Source organism: Nycticebus coucang, chromosome 11 (genome assembly GCF_027406575.1).
Source record: "Nycticebus coucang isolate mNycCou1 chromosome 11, mNycCou1.pri, whole genome shotgun sequence".
NCBI classification, from domain to species: domain Eukaryota; kingdom Metazoa; phylum Chordata; class Mammalia; order Primates; family Lorisidae; genus Nycticebus; species Nycticebus coucang.
Genome location: NC_069790.1, coordinates 16,193,513 through 16,209,460, shown reverse-complemented (window position 1 = coordinate 16,209,460; position 15,948 = coordinate 16,193,513). Strand labels below are relative to the sequence as shown.

Genomic DNA, 15,948 nt, shown 5'->3' with positions numbered 1-15,948 from the left:
TGCTGGGCAAACTGGATATCCATATGTAGAAGAATGAAACTAGACCCTTATTCTCACCATATGCAAAAATAAAACCTGAAACTATGAAACCACTAAAAGAAATCATTGGAGAATGCTTTAGGACATTGGTGTGAGCAATGACTTATTGAGTAATAAATACCCATAAAGCTTGGATAACCAAAGCAAAATTGGACAAATGGGATCACATCAAACTAAAAAGCTTCTAACAGCAAAGGACATAACCAACAAAGTGAAGAGACAACCCACAGAATGGGAGAAAATATTTTTAAACTATCTGTCTGACAAGAGAGTAATAACCAGAATATATGAGGAGCACCTCAGTTACCCTGATTTTATTAATTCATGTTGTATGCCTGTATCAAAACACCACTTACACCCCATAAGGATATACAAATATTATGTACTCATAATAGTTAAAAATAAGAAAAACTTTTAAAAGAGAGATGAACAGATAAACTGTGTTATATCCATATAATGTAATTGTACTTAGCAATAATAAAGAAATTAATTACTGATATATACAACCACAGATAAATTTCAAATTAATGGTGCTGAGTAAAAAAAGCCAGATAAGGAGAGAGTATACGTAGCATGTGACTTCTGCTGGTGTCTGGTCCAGCATGTAAGAAGCTTGAAGTGGTCACTCCATCCAAACAAATGAAAAACTGAATGAGCTGAAAAAAATTAACTATTTTTAGATCCTTAGGAGAGGTGAGGTCATAAGGAAAACACTGCCCTAAAAGCTGGAGAATCACAACTTGCCAAAGCAGAAATCCATGAGCATAGGCCTCCATGGGAAAGGGTATCAGGGGAGGAAAACCTAAATTGTAATTGAAAAATTGATGGATGCTCATAGTGGTCAAGTCTGAAAGTCAACAAATGCTAAGAGGACTCGGCCATGGGATGTCCATGCAGTTTTATAAATTTTAGCTATAGAAGCTCATCCAGTGAATATTGTGGTGGGGAGGGGAGCCTGCGTTTCTGGCGAGGGGTGGAGGAAAGGAATCATTTTGAAATATACCAGAACATTCTTTTCTACTTAGCAGGCCACCCTCAGAAGCAGCTATTGGAGTATAAGCTACCAGTTAAACCTAACTGACCCATGGAGGGGAAATACCCCACTCCAGCTCACCCTGGGTGGGTGGGGAACTGGGAAGCACACTGAAGTTCACAGTCCAGAAGCACAGGTTCACTAAAAGACTGAGACCTCATCGCAGCACTAGAGAATGCGTCCCCTCACCCCATACTTTCCCATCACATAACTAAAGGCCTATTTACAGCAGTTCCTTATCTAGAACATTATGTTTGGCTATCAGAAATTACAAGGCAAAAAGGACAATTTGAAGAGACAGAGCAAATGTCAGAACCAGACTCATATAAATGACAGGGATGTTGGAATTATCAGGTTAGAAATTTAGAACTAGAACAACCATTAAAAAAAAAAGTAAAAAGGGAAGCATAACTGTTAAGCTAAGAAAGGATAGAAAATGAAATAAGTTAAAACCACAAAGACAGAAAAGGAATGGAAGACAAAAAAGCAATAAAAAACAAGGACAACAAATAGAAAACAGTAACAAGTATGATAGATATTAATCCAGCTATGTCAATCATTACTTCAAACATCAATGGTCTAAATACATCAATTAGAAGATCAATACTGTCAAAACGTAAGACCCAACTGTGTTTTCTATAAAAATCCACTTTAGGTAAAATGATACATGTAGATTAAAAGTAAATGGATGGAATACAGAAGATAAGTAAAACAAAAAATTGTTTTTTTTTTTAAAGAGATAAGCAAAATGGATGAGACTTTAGCCAGTCTAAAAAAGAGAAAAGATTCAAACAAATAAAATCAGAAACAAGAAAGGAGGTACCACAGTTGATATTTTAAAAACACAACGCATCATTAGAGACTATCATGAACAACTGCTCACTAATAAATTTGAAAACGTAGAGGAAATGGATAAATTCCTGGACACATGCAGCCTTCCAAGACTGAACCAAGAAGAGATAAGAGGTCAGACAATGAAGTTTGTGAACTCATCCTAGAAAAAGCGCTACATACTTGTTGCTAAATTTCACTATGGTCACCTTTGAAGTACTCCCTTTGACCATCTGGTGACTATACAGATATTCAGCAATGAGGTATGTAGCACTTTCCTAGAACAAGTTCATGAACTTAATTGTCATACTATATAGGACAACAATTCTGATAGCCATTTCATAAAAAGAGTTCCAAAGATCTGGGCACTGTGAGTCTGGGGAGATAGAACTCCAGGCATCTCTGGCTGGTGGGATCTGCCTATCATCACCCCTGCGCAGATACAGGGAGTCAGCAAGAGACTTCTGGACCCAAGAGGAGGACTAAAACAGTGGAAAACAGGCAAGTGGTCGCGTGTGTTCAATCGGTCTAAACCCGCCCGCAACTGTAAGTTCAGTAGCAGCGAGACGGCAAACCAGAAAGGCCTTACCTGTGAACTGTTTTGGTGTCTTTGGACTTGGCACTCAGTTGAACTGCCTTGGGGAGAGCCTGAGCGGGAGTGCAGAGAACTTTGGCCATTGTCTAGGGCCCCAGTCTGAGCCGCTGAGCCAGACGGAGCTAATGGTGTTTGGCGGTGGGTCACAGGGAGCCATTGTGAGCGATCTGCCCTGGCAAGCTCCGCCCTCAGGGTCGCAGAGCTAGAATTGGGTGGGAGCTGGTAACCCAGGGACCAAGTAGCCTAAGGGCGGGGTCTGAGCCGCCTTGCAGCCCTAAGCCTCAGGGGCAGAGTGAGACCAGTTTTGGCACACAGGGTAAGTGGATAGCCACTTCAGCAGTGATTCCAGTGACAAGTACTCTCCTGGGAAAGCTTCTGCTCAGCAAGTGAACAAGTTCAAAGTGCCTTTTAAATGGGCTGAAGAGAGATTTAGGGTGTCTACCTGCGGGGGTTTGAGAAATCAGGAGCCTCCAGTCGTATCAGAACTGTGATTAACATTTCAAACCCCAGAAGACCACGTGTTGCCCAACATTCAATAACATATACATACTACTTTGTTTTTGGTTGTGTTTTTTTCTTTTTTTTTTTGTTTGGTTGTTTTTTTTTGTTTGTTTATTTTGATGTTGTTGATGTTGTTTTGTTTTATAAGTTCAACCTTTTCCATACAGATCCTTTTTCTTCCTCAATTTTTCTAGTTTAATTATAATTTCCCATTGTTGCCTTTTTCAATAATTAGAACTTCATTTTTGCTAGTGTTTCTACTGCTATTATTTGGTTTCTCACTGAATTTTATCACATAAAGTTTTCTGTTTGCTTGTTTTGGTTTGATTTATAGCATTTTTGTCTTTCCTCTCTACTTGGTGGAGGTGGGGTACTGTGTTTGATCAGGTTAGCAAAGAGCTGCTGACCTCAAGGGAACCACCCAACTGGGCACCCCCAGAAGGTGGGGTTTTTTTTTAAGGTTGTGTCAAAGTACCCTACTGTACACCTATATTGGTCTGTCTCACTCTTTCTATGCCTCTCTTCTTTTTGTCAATATTCCTTTACCCACCCCCTCTCCTTTCTCTATTTTTCTTTTTTTTCTTATCACTCAGTCCTCCTTTCTTTTATCCCTTTTTTGCTCTTCAACCTTCTCACCCCTCTGGTCCTGTAACCCTTAGTCCACAGGCACGAGAACTTAAAGAGCAAGAGGAAGTGAAAGGAAAATTAGGGCAAGGAAACAGATAAAAGAAATCACTCATGAGGAAGAATCAGCAGAAAACTCCAGGCAAAATGAAGAACCAGTCCAGAACAACCCCGCCAAGGGACCATGAGGTAGCTACTGCAGAGGATTCCACCTATGAAGAAATGTTAGGAATGACAGAAAGGGAATTTAGAATACACATGTTAAAAACAATGAAAGAAATGATGGAAACAATGAAGGAAACTGCTAATAAAGTGGAAAATAACCAAAAGGAAATCCAAAAACGGAATCAAATAAGACATGAACGATATGAAGAATATAAAAAGGATATAGCAGAGCTGAAGGAACTGAAACAGTCAATTAGGGAACTTAAAGATGCAATGGAAAATATCAGCAACAGGTTAGACCATGCAGAAGAAAGAATTTCAGAGGTAGAAGACAAAGTTCTTGCGATAACTCAGATAGTAAAAGAGGCAGAAAAGAAGAGAGAGAAAGCAGAACGTTCACTGTCAGAATTATGGGACTTTATGAAGCATTCCAAGATACGAGTTATAGGAATTCCAGAAGGGGAAGAAGAATGCCCCAGGGAATGGAAGCCATACTAGAGAATATTATAAAAGAAAATTTCCCTAATATCACCAAAGATTCTGACACACTGCTTTCAGAGGGATATCGGACCCCAGGTCGCCTCAACTCTAACCGACCTTCTCCAAGACACATTGTGATGAATCTGTCCAAAGTCAAGACAAAAGAAAAGATTCTGCAAGCTGCCAGGAGTAAGCGCCAGTTGACCTACAGGGGCAAATCCATCAGAGTGACTGCAGACTTCTCTAATGAAACTTTCCAAGCAAGAAGACAATGGTCATCTACATTTAATCTACTTAAACAGAACAATTTTCAGCCCAGAATTCTGTACCCTGCTAAGCTAAGCTTAAAAATTGACAGAGAAATCAAATCATTTACGGATATACAAACATTGAGGAAATTCGCCACAACAAGACCAGCTCTAGAGGAAATACTTCAACCTGTTCTGACACTGACCACCACGATGGATCAGCAGCAAAGTAAGAACTCAGAAATGAAAGGACAGAACCTAAACTCCACACTGATGCAAAAGATAAAACTAAGTAATGGACTCTCACCAAATAAGATGAATAGAATACTACCACACTTATCAATTATCTCAATAAATGTTAATGGCTTGAATTCCCCATTGAAGAGACATAGATTGGCTGACTGGATTAAAAAACACAAGCCATCTATTTGCTATCTGCAAGAAATACACCTGGCTTCAAAAGACAAATTAAAGCTCTGAGTCAAGGGTTGGAAGACAATTTTTCAGGCAAATGGAATTCAGAAGAAAAGAGGAGTTGCAATCTTATTTTCAGATACATGTGGATTTAAAGCAACTAAAGTCAAAAAAGACAAAGATGGTCACTTTATATTGGTCAAGGGAAAACTACAACAAGAAGACATTTCAATTCTAAATATCTATGCACCTAATTTAAATTCTCCCAGATTCTTGAAACAGACCTTACTCAGTCTGAGCAATATGATATCTGATAATACCATAATAACAGGGCACTTTAACACTCCTCTTACAGAACTGGACAGATCCTCTAAACAGAAATTAAACAAAGATATAAGAGATTTAAATGAGACCCTAGAATAACTGTGCTTGACAGACGCATATAGAACACTCCACCCCAAAGATAAAGAATATACATTCTTCTCATCACCCCATGGAACATTCTCCAAAATTGATCATATCCTGGGACACAAAACAAATATCAACAGAATCAAAAGAATTGAAATTTTACCTTGTATCTTCTCAGATCATAAGGCACTAAAGGTGGAACTGAACTCTAACAAAAATGCTCGACCGCACCCAAAGGCATGGAAATTAAACAATCTTCTGTTGAATAACAGATGGGTGCAGGAAGAAATAAAACAGGAAATCATTAACTTCCTTGAGCATAACAACAATGAAGACACAAGCTACCAAAACCTGTGGGATACTGCAAAAGCAGTTTTGAGAGGAAAATTCATTGCTTTAGATGCCTACATTCAAAAAACAGAAAGAGAGCACATCAACAATCTCACAAGAGATCTTATGGAATTGGAAAAAGAAGAAAAATCTAAGCCTAAACTCAGTAGAAGAAAACAAATATTTCAATTTCAATGAAATTGAAAACAAAAGAATCATTCAGAAAATTAATGAAACAAGGAGTTGGTTTTTTGAAAAAATAAATAAAATAGATAAACCATTGGCCAGACTAACGAGGAATAGAAAAGTAAAATCTCTAGTAACCTCAATCAGAAATGATAAAGGGGAAATAACAACTGATCCCACAGAGATATAAGAGATCATCTCTGAATACTACCAGAAACTGTACGCCCAGAAATTTGACAATGTGAAGGAAATGGATAAATATTTGGAATCACACCCTCTCCCTAGACTTAGCCAGGAAGAAATAGACCTACTGAACAGACCAATTTCAATCACTGAGATCAAAGAAACAATAAAAAATCTTTCAACCAAAAAATGCCCTGGTCCAGATGGCTTCACACCAGAATTCTATCAAACCTTCAAGGAAGAGCTTATTCCTGTACTGCAGAAATTATTCCAAAAAATTGAGGAAGAAGGAATCTTCCCCAACACATTCTATGAAGCAAACATCACCCTGATACCAAAACCAGGAAAAGACCCAAACAAAAGGAGAATTTCAGACCAATCTCACTCATGAATATAGATGCAAAATTTCTCAACAAAATCGTAGCCAATAGATTACAGCTTATCATCAAAAAAGTCATTCATCATGATCAAGTAGGCTTCATCCCAGGGATGCACGGCTGGTTTAACATACGCAAGTCCATAAACATTATCCACCATATTAACAGAAGCAAAAATAAAGATCACATGATCCTCTCAATAGATGCAGAAAAAGCATTTGATAAAATCCAGCATCCTTTTCTAATTAGAACACTGAAGACTATAGGCATAGGTGGCACATTTCTAAAACGGATTGAAGCTATCTATGACAAACCCACAGCCAATATTTTACTGAATGGAGTAAAACTCAAAGCTTTTCCTCTTAGAACTGGAACCAGACAAGGTTGTCCTCTGTCACCTTTACTATTCGACGTAGTGCTGGAAGTTCTAGCCAATACAATTAGGCAAGACAAGGAAATAAAGGGAATCCAAATGGGAGCAGAGGAGGTCAAACTCTCCCTCTTTGCTGACAACATGATCTTATACTTAGAGAACCCCAAAGACTCAACCACAAGACTCCTAGAAGTCATCAAAAAATACAGTAATGTTTCAGGATATAAAATCAATGTCCACAAGTCAGTAGCCTTTGTATACACCAATAACAGTCAAGATGAGAAGCTAATTAAGGACACAACTCCCTTCACCATAGTCTCAAAGAAAATGAAATACCTAGGAATATACCTAACGAAGGAGGTGAAGGACCTCTATAAAGAAAACTATGAAATCCTCAGAAAGGAAATAGCAGAGGATATTAACAAATGGAAGAACATACCATGCTCATGGATGGGAAGAATCAACATTGTTAAAATGTCTATACTTCCCAAAGCAATCTCCCTATTCAATGCCATTCCTATCAAAATACCAACATCGTACTTTCAAGATTTGGAAAAAATGATTCTGCGTTTTGTATGGAACCGGAAAAAAACCGTATAGCTAAGGCAGTTCTCTGTAACAAAAATAAAGCTGGGGGCATCAGCATACCAGATTTTAGTCTGTACTACAAAGCCATAGTGCTCAAGACAGCATGGTACTGGCACAAAAACAGAGACATAGACACTTGAAATCGAACTGAAAACCAAGAAATGAAACTAACATCTTACAACCACCTAATCTTTGATAAACCAAACGAGAACATACCTTGGGGGAAAGACTCCCTATTCAATAAATGGTGTTGGGAGAACTGGATGTCTACATGTAAAAGACTGAAACTGGACCCACACCTTTCCCCACTCACAAAAATTGATTCAAGATGGATAAAGGACTTAAATTTAAGGCATGAAACAATAAAAATCCTCAAAGAAAGCATAGGAAAAACACTGGAAGATATTGGCCTGGGGAAAGACTTCATGAAGAAGACTGCCATGGCAATTGCAACAACAACAAAAATAAACAAATGGGACTTCATTAAACTGAAAAGCTTCTGTACAGCTAAGGAGACAATAATCAAAGCAAAGAGACAACCTACACAATGGGAAAGGATATTTGCATATTTTCAATCAGACAAAAGCTTGATAACTAGGATCTATAGAGAATTCAAATTAATCCACATGAAAAAAGCCAACAATCCCATATATCAATGGGCAAGAGACATGAATAGAACTTTCTCTAAAGACGACAGATGAATGGCTAACAAACACATGAAAAAATGTTCATCATCTCTATATATTAGAGAAATGCAAATCAAAACAACCCTGAGATATCATCTAACCCCAGTGAGAATGGCCCACATCTCAAAATCTCAAAACTGCAGATGCTGGCGTGGATGTGGAGAGAAGGGAACACTTTTACACTGCTGGTGGGACTGCAAACTAGTACAAACTTTTTGGAAGGAAGTATGGAGAAACCTCAAAGCACTCAAGCTAGACCTCCCATTTGATCCTGCAATCCCATTACTGGGCATCTACCCAGTCGGAAAGAAATCCTTTTATCATAAGGACATTTGTACTAGACTATTTATTGCAGCTCAATTTACAATTGCCAAAATGTGGAAACAGCCTAAATGCCCAGCAACCCAGGAATGGATTAATAAGCTGTGGTATATGTATACCATGGAATACTATTCAGCCATTAAAAAAAATGGAGACTTTACATCCTTCGTATTAACCTGGATGGACGTGGAAGTCATTATTCTTAGTAAAGCATCACAAGAATGGAGAAGCACGAATCCTATGTACTCATTTGATATGAGGACAATTAATGACAATTAAGGTTATGGGGGGGGAACAGAGGGAGGGGGCGTGGGGCCTTGGTGTGTGTCACACTTTATGGGGAGCAAGACATGATTGCAAGAGGGACGTTACCTAACAATTGCAATCAGTGTAACCTGGCTTATTGTACCCTCAATGAATCCCCAACAATAAAAGAAATAAAATAAAATAAATTTAAAAAAAGAGTTCCAAAATGTCTTTAAGGGTAGATAGTGCTAGAATCAATGCATAGTTTCCCAAGGGGGATACCTTGAAGGTGATTGTAGTGGTGTTCAGCATGATTTTCTAGGATGAGTTTGTAAACTTATTTGTCTGACCTCATAGAAACCCTTGACAGACCAATAAGAAGTAATAAGATTGAATCAGTAAATCAATAAAAAGTCTCCCAACAAGGAAATGCCAAGGACCAGTTTGCTTCACAGCTGAATTCTACTGAACTTTTAAAGAACTAATACTAATTCTTCTCAAATTATTTCAAAAAAACTGAAGAGGAGAAAATTCTTCTTAACTTGTAACACAAGGCCAGTATAACTAATTCCAAAACCATATAACGACACAAGGAAAAACAGCGAACTACAGACCAATATTCCTGATGAACATAGATGCAAAAATCCTCAACAAAATACCAGCAAACCAAATCCAACAACACATCCAAAACATTAATGCACTGTGATTAAGTGGGATTCATCCTGGGGATGCAAGGATAGTTCAACAAAAGCAAATCGGTAAATGTGACACATCACCTCAGTAGAAAAAATACGATCATCTTAATAGATGCAGAATAAGCGTTTGATAAAACTCACCACACTTTCATGATAAAAATGCTAACAAAGGCCTGGCACGGTGACTCATGCCTGTAATCCTAGCACTCTGGGAGGCAAAGGTGGGTGGCTTGCGTGAGCTCACAAGTTTGAGGCCAGCCTGAGCCAGAGTGAGACCTCAACTCTAAAAAAAAAAAGAAATGCAGGGCATTGTGGTGGGCGCCTGTCATCCCAGCTATTTGGGAGGCTGAGGCAAGAGAATAACTTAAGTCCAAGAGTTTGGGGTTGCTGTGAGCTCTGATGCCATAGCACTCTACTGAGAGCAACAAAGTGAGACTCTGTCTCGAAATCAATCAATCAATCAATCTAGCAAAGTACCTTAACACACTAAAGATCATATATGAACCACAGCTAATATCACACCAAACAGAAAAAAGCTGAAAGCTTTTCCTCTAAGAAATGGAACAAGACAAGAATGCCTCTTATCACTGCTTCTGTTTCACATAGTACTGGAAGTCCTGGCAGAGCAATTAGGCAAGAGGAAGAAATAAAGTGCATCCAAGCTGGAAAAAGCAAGTCAAATCATCCCTGTTCACAGATGACGTGATCTTAGGAATTCTACCAAAAAAATTCTTAGAACTGATAAACAAATTCAGTAAGGTTAAAGGATGAATACACTGTTATAGTTGAAAACTTTAATAGCCTCCTATTAGAAATGGACAGAACCAGCTGGCAGAAATCAGTTTGGTGAGTATTGAATTCAACAACACTCAATCAAGTGAATAATCTATAGCCTATTCATCCAACAAGAACAGCAGGATACACATTCTCACATGGAACATTTACCCAGGTAGATCACCTTTAGGGCTGTAGAACACATTTTAACAAATTTATTGATTTATTTTTTGAGACAGAGTCTCACTCTGTTTGAGACAGAGTCTCACTCACCTGGGTAGAGTGCTGCAGTGTCACAGCTCACAGCAACCTCAAACTCTTGGGCTTAAGTGATCATCATGCCTCAGCCTCTGAGTAGCTGGGACTACAGGTGCTGCCAGGATGCCTGGCTAGTTTTTCTATTTTTAGTAGAGATAGAGTCTCACTGTTGCCCAGGCTGGTCTTAAACTCCTGAGGTCAGGCGATCCACCCGTCTCAGCCTCCCAAAGTGCTAGGATTACAAGTCTGAGCCACCTCGTCAGACTCACTGTAACAAATGTAAAAAAATAGAAACCATGCAACATATGCTGTCAGATCACAGTGGGATTAAACTAGACACCAATAATAGAAAGAAAGCAAAAATGTTCCAAAACACTTGAAGAGTAAACAATACATTCCAAATAATACATAGATCAATTAAGAAATCTCAAGAGAAATTTAAAAATATTTTGAACTAAATGAAAATAAAAACATAAGTTTCAGAATCCAATGAAAAGAATGCTTAGAGGGAAATTTATAGCATTGAATGTTTATATTAGAAAAGAAAATCTGGCTCGGCACCTGTAGCTCAGTAAATAGGGCGCCGGCCACATACACTGAAGATGGCGGGTTAGAGCCCAGCCCAGGCCTGCTAAACAACAATGACAACTACAACCAAAAAACAAACAAACAAACAACAACAACAAAAAACAATCCAGTGTTGTGGTGGGTCCCTGTAGTCCCAGCTACTCTGGAGGCTGAAGCAAGAGAATCACTTGAACCCAAGAGTTTGAGGTTGCAGTGAGCTGTGACGCCAGGACACCCTACCAAGAGGGCGGCATAGCGAGACTCTGTCTCAAAAAAAAAGAAAGAAAAGAAAAGAAAATCTACAATTAATAATATAAGTTTCCACTTTAAGAAATCAGAAAATGGGGCGGCACCTGTGGCTCAAAGGAGTAGGGTGCCGGCCCCATATACAGGAGGTGGTGGGTTTAAACCTGGGCCCGGCCAAACACTGCAAGAAAAAAAAAGAAAAGAAAAGAAAAAAATCAGAAAATTAAATTGAAAGTAAGCAGAGGAAAGACATAACAGAAATTAGAGCAGAAATCAATGAAATTGGAAAAAGACATCAACAGTGAAAATCAATGGAAGCAAAACTGTTTCTTTTAAACATAAGATCATCTGTTTCTTTTAAGTCATAAAATTCTTAGCCAGGCTAAGAATGAAGAGAAAACAGATTACTAATATCAGAAATTAAAGAGGGACCATAACTACAGATCCTAAGGACATTAAAAGGATTATAAAGAAATAGTATTAACAACTTTATGCCCACAAATTTGATAACCTAGATGAGATGGCACAATTTCTTGGAAGACACAATTTGCCAAAACACAAACACACAAAAACAGACTATCTGAATAGGCTTGTATCTATTAAAGAAATCAAATCAATAATAACATTCCAAAACAGAAAGTATTAGGTACAGACAGGTACAATGGTGAATTCCAACAAACATATGAGGAAGAAATTATAGCAATTCTCTATAATCTTTCTGAGAGTTTAGAAGCAGAAAGCCAGAATTACTGAATTACCATGAAAACCAGACAAAAACAATGCAAGAAAATGTGGACCAACATCTCTTATGAACATACACACAAAAGCCTCAAAAAAAAAAAAAAAAGAAAAAGAAAAGAAAAGAAAAACAAAAACCATTAGCAGAGGCCCCCAGCTTGGGGTGCCTTCCTTCCCCATGGCGGGACACCTGGCTTCGGATTTTGCCTTCTCGCCCCCGCCTGGTGGTGGAGGTGATGGGCCAGGAGGGCCAGAGCTAGGCTGGGTTGACCCTCGGACCTGGCTAAGCTTTCAAGGCCCTCTTGGAGGGCCAGGAATCGGACCCAGGGTTGGGCCAGGGTCTGAGGTATGGGGGATTCCCCCATCCCCCCCGCCTTATGAGTTCTGTGGGGGTGGTGGTGGCCTACTGTGGACCTCAGGTTGGAGTGGGGCTGGTGCCCCAAGGCAACGTGGAGACCTCTAAGCCCGAGAGCGAGGCAGGAGCTGGAGTGGAGAGTAACTCCGAGGGGGCCTCCCCCGAACCCTGCACTGCTCCCTCTGGTTCTGTGAAGGTGGAGAAGGAGAAGCTGCAGCAAAGCCCTAAGGCGTCTCAGGACATCAAAACTCTGCACAAAGAACTCGAGCAGTTTGCTAAGCTCCTGAAGCAGAAGAGGATCACCCTGGGATATACCCAGGCTGATGTGGGCCTGACCCTGGGTGTTCTCTTTGGGAAGGTGTTCAGCCAAACAACCATCTGCCGTTCTGAGGCCCTGCAGCTCAGTTTCAAGAACATGTGTAAGCTGCGGCCCCTGCTGCAGAAGTGGGTGGAGGAAGCTGACAACAACGAAAATCTTCAGGAGATATGTAAAGCAGAGACCCTTGTGCAGGCTAGAAAGAGAAAGAGAACAAGTATCGAGAACCAAGTGAGAGGCAACCTGGAGAACTTGTTCCTGCAATGCCCAAAACCCACACTGCAGCAGATCAGCCACATTGCACAGCAGCTCGGGCTTGAGAAGGATGTAGTCCGAGTGTGGTTCTGTAACCGCCGCCAGAAGGGCAAGGGATCAAGCAGTGACTATTCACAACGGGAGGAGTTTGAGGCTGCTGGGTCTCCTTTCTCAGGGGGACCCATGTCCTTTCCTCTGGCTGCAGGGCCCCATTTTGGTATCCCAGGCTATGGGAGCCCTCACTTCACCACGCTGTACTCCTCAGTCCCTTTCTCCGAGGGGGAAGCCTTTCCCTCCGTCTCTGTCAGCACTCTGGGCTCTCCTATGCATTCAAACTAAAGTGTCAGCCCTTCTAGGAATGGGGAGGGACATGAATCCAGGAGAAGCTAGAGAAGGAGAACCTGGAGTTTGTACCACGGCTTTTTGGATTAAATTCTTTAATCACTAAGGAAGGAATAGGGAACACAAAGGGTGGGGGCAGGGAGTATTGGGAGAGCTGGATGGAAGGAAGGTGAAGTTCAATTATGCTCTTGATTTTAACCCCCACATCACTCTTCACTTTGTTATTAAATAAAGCCTGGGACACAGTAAAAAACAAACAAACAAACAAAAAAAAAACCATTAGCAAATAGAATCCAACAATTTATAAAAAGAATTACACAACTTGACTAAGTGGACTTTACCCCAGATATGCAACATATGAATATCGGTTAATATAACCCATCTCATCAATGGACAAAGGAAGAAAAACCACATGACAATATCAATAGATACAGGAAAAACATTTGACAATATTTAACACTTATTCATGATAAAAACTCTCAGTAAACTAGGATTAGAGGGGGAACTTCCTCAAGTGATTTAAAAACACCTACGAAAACTCATAGTTAACATTATACTTAGTGGTGAAAAACTAGATGCTTTCCCACGAAGATAGGCAGCAAAACAAGTAAGTGTGCCACTTTCTATCACTCCTTTTCAACATTGCACTGTAAGTCCTTGCTAACGCAATAAGACAAGGAAATGAAATAAAAGGTATACTGATTGGAAAGGAAGGAATAAAACTGTTTTTGTTTGCAGATAATATACTTGTCTAGGTAGAAAATTCAAAAGAATCAACAATAAAAATCCCTGAAACTAATAAGCTATTATATCAAGGCAGCAGGATACAAGATTATTATCCAATTGCTTTCCTATATGCCAGCAAAGAACAAGTGGAATTTGAAATCAAAATTCAATGCTGGTTACATTAGCACACTCCAAAATGAAATACTTTGGTATAAATCTAGCAAAATACATATAAGATCTATATGAGGAAAACTACAAACCTCTGATGAAAGAATTCAAAGAAGATCTAAATACATGGGGAGATATTCATGGTTCATGGGTAAGAAGACTCAATATTATCAAGTTCTTCCCAACTTGATCTATAGAGTCAACACAATCCCAGTCAAAATCTTAGCAAATTATTTTGTGGATATTGACAAACTGATTCTAAAGTTTATACACAGAGGCAAAAGATCCAGAATAGCCACACAATATTGAAGAAAAACAAAGTTAGAGGCCTGACACTACCTGACTTCAAGATTTACTATAAAGTTACAGTAATCAAGACAGTGGTGTTGGCAAAATAATAGATAAATATATCAGTGAAACAGAATAAAGAGCTCAGAGATAAATCCAACATAACATAGTCAGCTATCTTTGGCAAAGGAACAAAAGGGAGAAAAGATAGTCTTTTCAAAAAAAATGTGTTGGAAAAATTAGACATCCACATACAAAAGAATGAATCTAGACATAGACCTTACCACCTTTGCAAAAATTAACTCAAAATGCATCGTTGACCTAAATATAAAATGCAAAACTATAAAAATCCTAGAGGATAGGAAAGAAAAATCTAAATGACCTTGAGGTTTTAGTTACAACACAAAAGGCATGATCCATGAAAGAAAAAAATTCATAAAGTGGACTTCTTTAAAATTAAAAATTTCAGCTCTGCAGAAAATGCTGTCAAGATAATAAGAAGACAAGACACGGACTGGCAGGAAATATTTGCAAAAAATATATCTGTAAAGGACTGTCATTTAAAACATACAAAGAATTCTTACAAAATAACAAGGTGAAAATGAACATCTCAATTAAAAAAAGATCCAAATATGTTGGATCTTAAAGATGTTAACAGACAACTCATCTAAGAAAATATACAGATGACAAAGAAGCATATAAAAGATGCTCTACGCCAGTGGTTCTCAACCTTCCTAATTAATGCCTCCTAATGCCACAATCCTTTAATACAGTTCCTCATGTTGTGGTGACCCCCAACCATAAAATTATTTTCATTGCTACTTCACACTGTAGTTTTGCTACTGTTATGAATCATTATAAATATCTGATATGCAGGATGTATGTTCATTGTTACAAAGGGGTCACGACCCACAGGTTGAGAACCAATGCTCTACATCATATGTTAATAGGAAATGCAAATTAAAACAACAATGAAATACCACTGCACACCTAATTGAATGACCAGGATCCAGAACACTGATGACACCAAATGCTGGCAAGGATGTGGAGCAACTGGAACTCTCATTCATTGCTGGTAGGAATGCAAAAATGGTACAGCCACTTTGGAGGACAGTTTAGAAGTTTCTGACAAACATAAACAAACTCTTAATGTATGATTCAACAATAGTGCTCCTTTGTATTTACCCAAAGGAACTGAAAATTTATGTCCATATAAAAACCTGCATACAAATGCTTATAGCAGCTTTATTCATACTTGCTAAAAAACTAGAGAAATCAAGATGTTTTCAGTAGGTGAATGGATAAACAAACTATGGTACATTCAGATAATATATTATTCAGTGATAAAAAGGAAATCAGCTATCAAGCTTTGAAAAGACATTGAGAAACCTTAAATACTACTAAATGAAAGAAGCCAATCTGAAAGGGCTACATATTTTAACTACATGACATTTGTGATGGTTTGTTATACAGCAATAGATAACCAAACAGCCACCAGGAAGGAACTCCATAAATAGGGAGTCTGGAAATAAACATTTGCTATGGACTGAATATTTCCCCTCTCCCCTAAATTTGTATGTTGAAACCTAGTC

At 38.8% G+C, this 15,948-nt stretch overlaps 1 protein-coding gene across 1 annotated transcript; it reads left to right on the top strand.

Moving 5' to 3' along the window:
• Positions 1-12,084: 12,084 nt before the first annotated feature.
• LOC128598636 (POU domain, class 5, transcription factor 1-like) lies at positions 12,085-13,432 on the top strand. The gene is given in 2 exon segments (XM_053609254.1): positions 12,085-12,303; positions 12,305-13,432. Coding segments are annotated over 2 exon segments (1,086 nt in total). The 3' UTR covers positions 13,172-13,432.
• Positions 13,433-15,948: the final 2,516 nt, after the last annotated feature.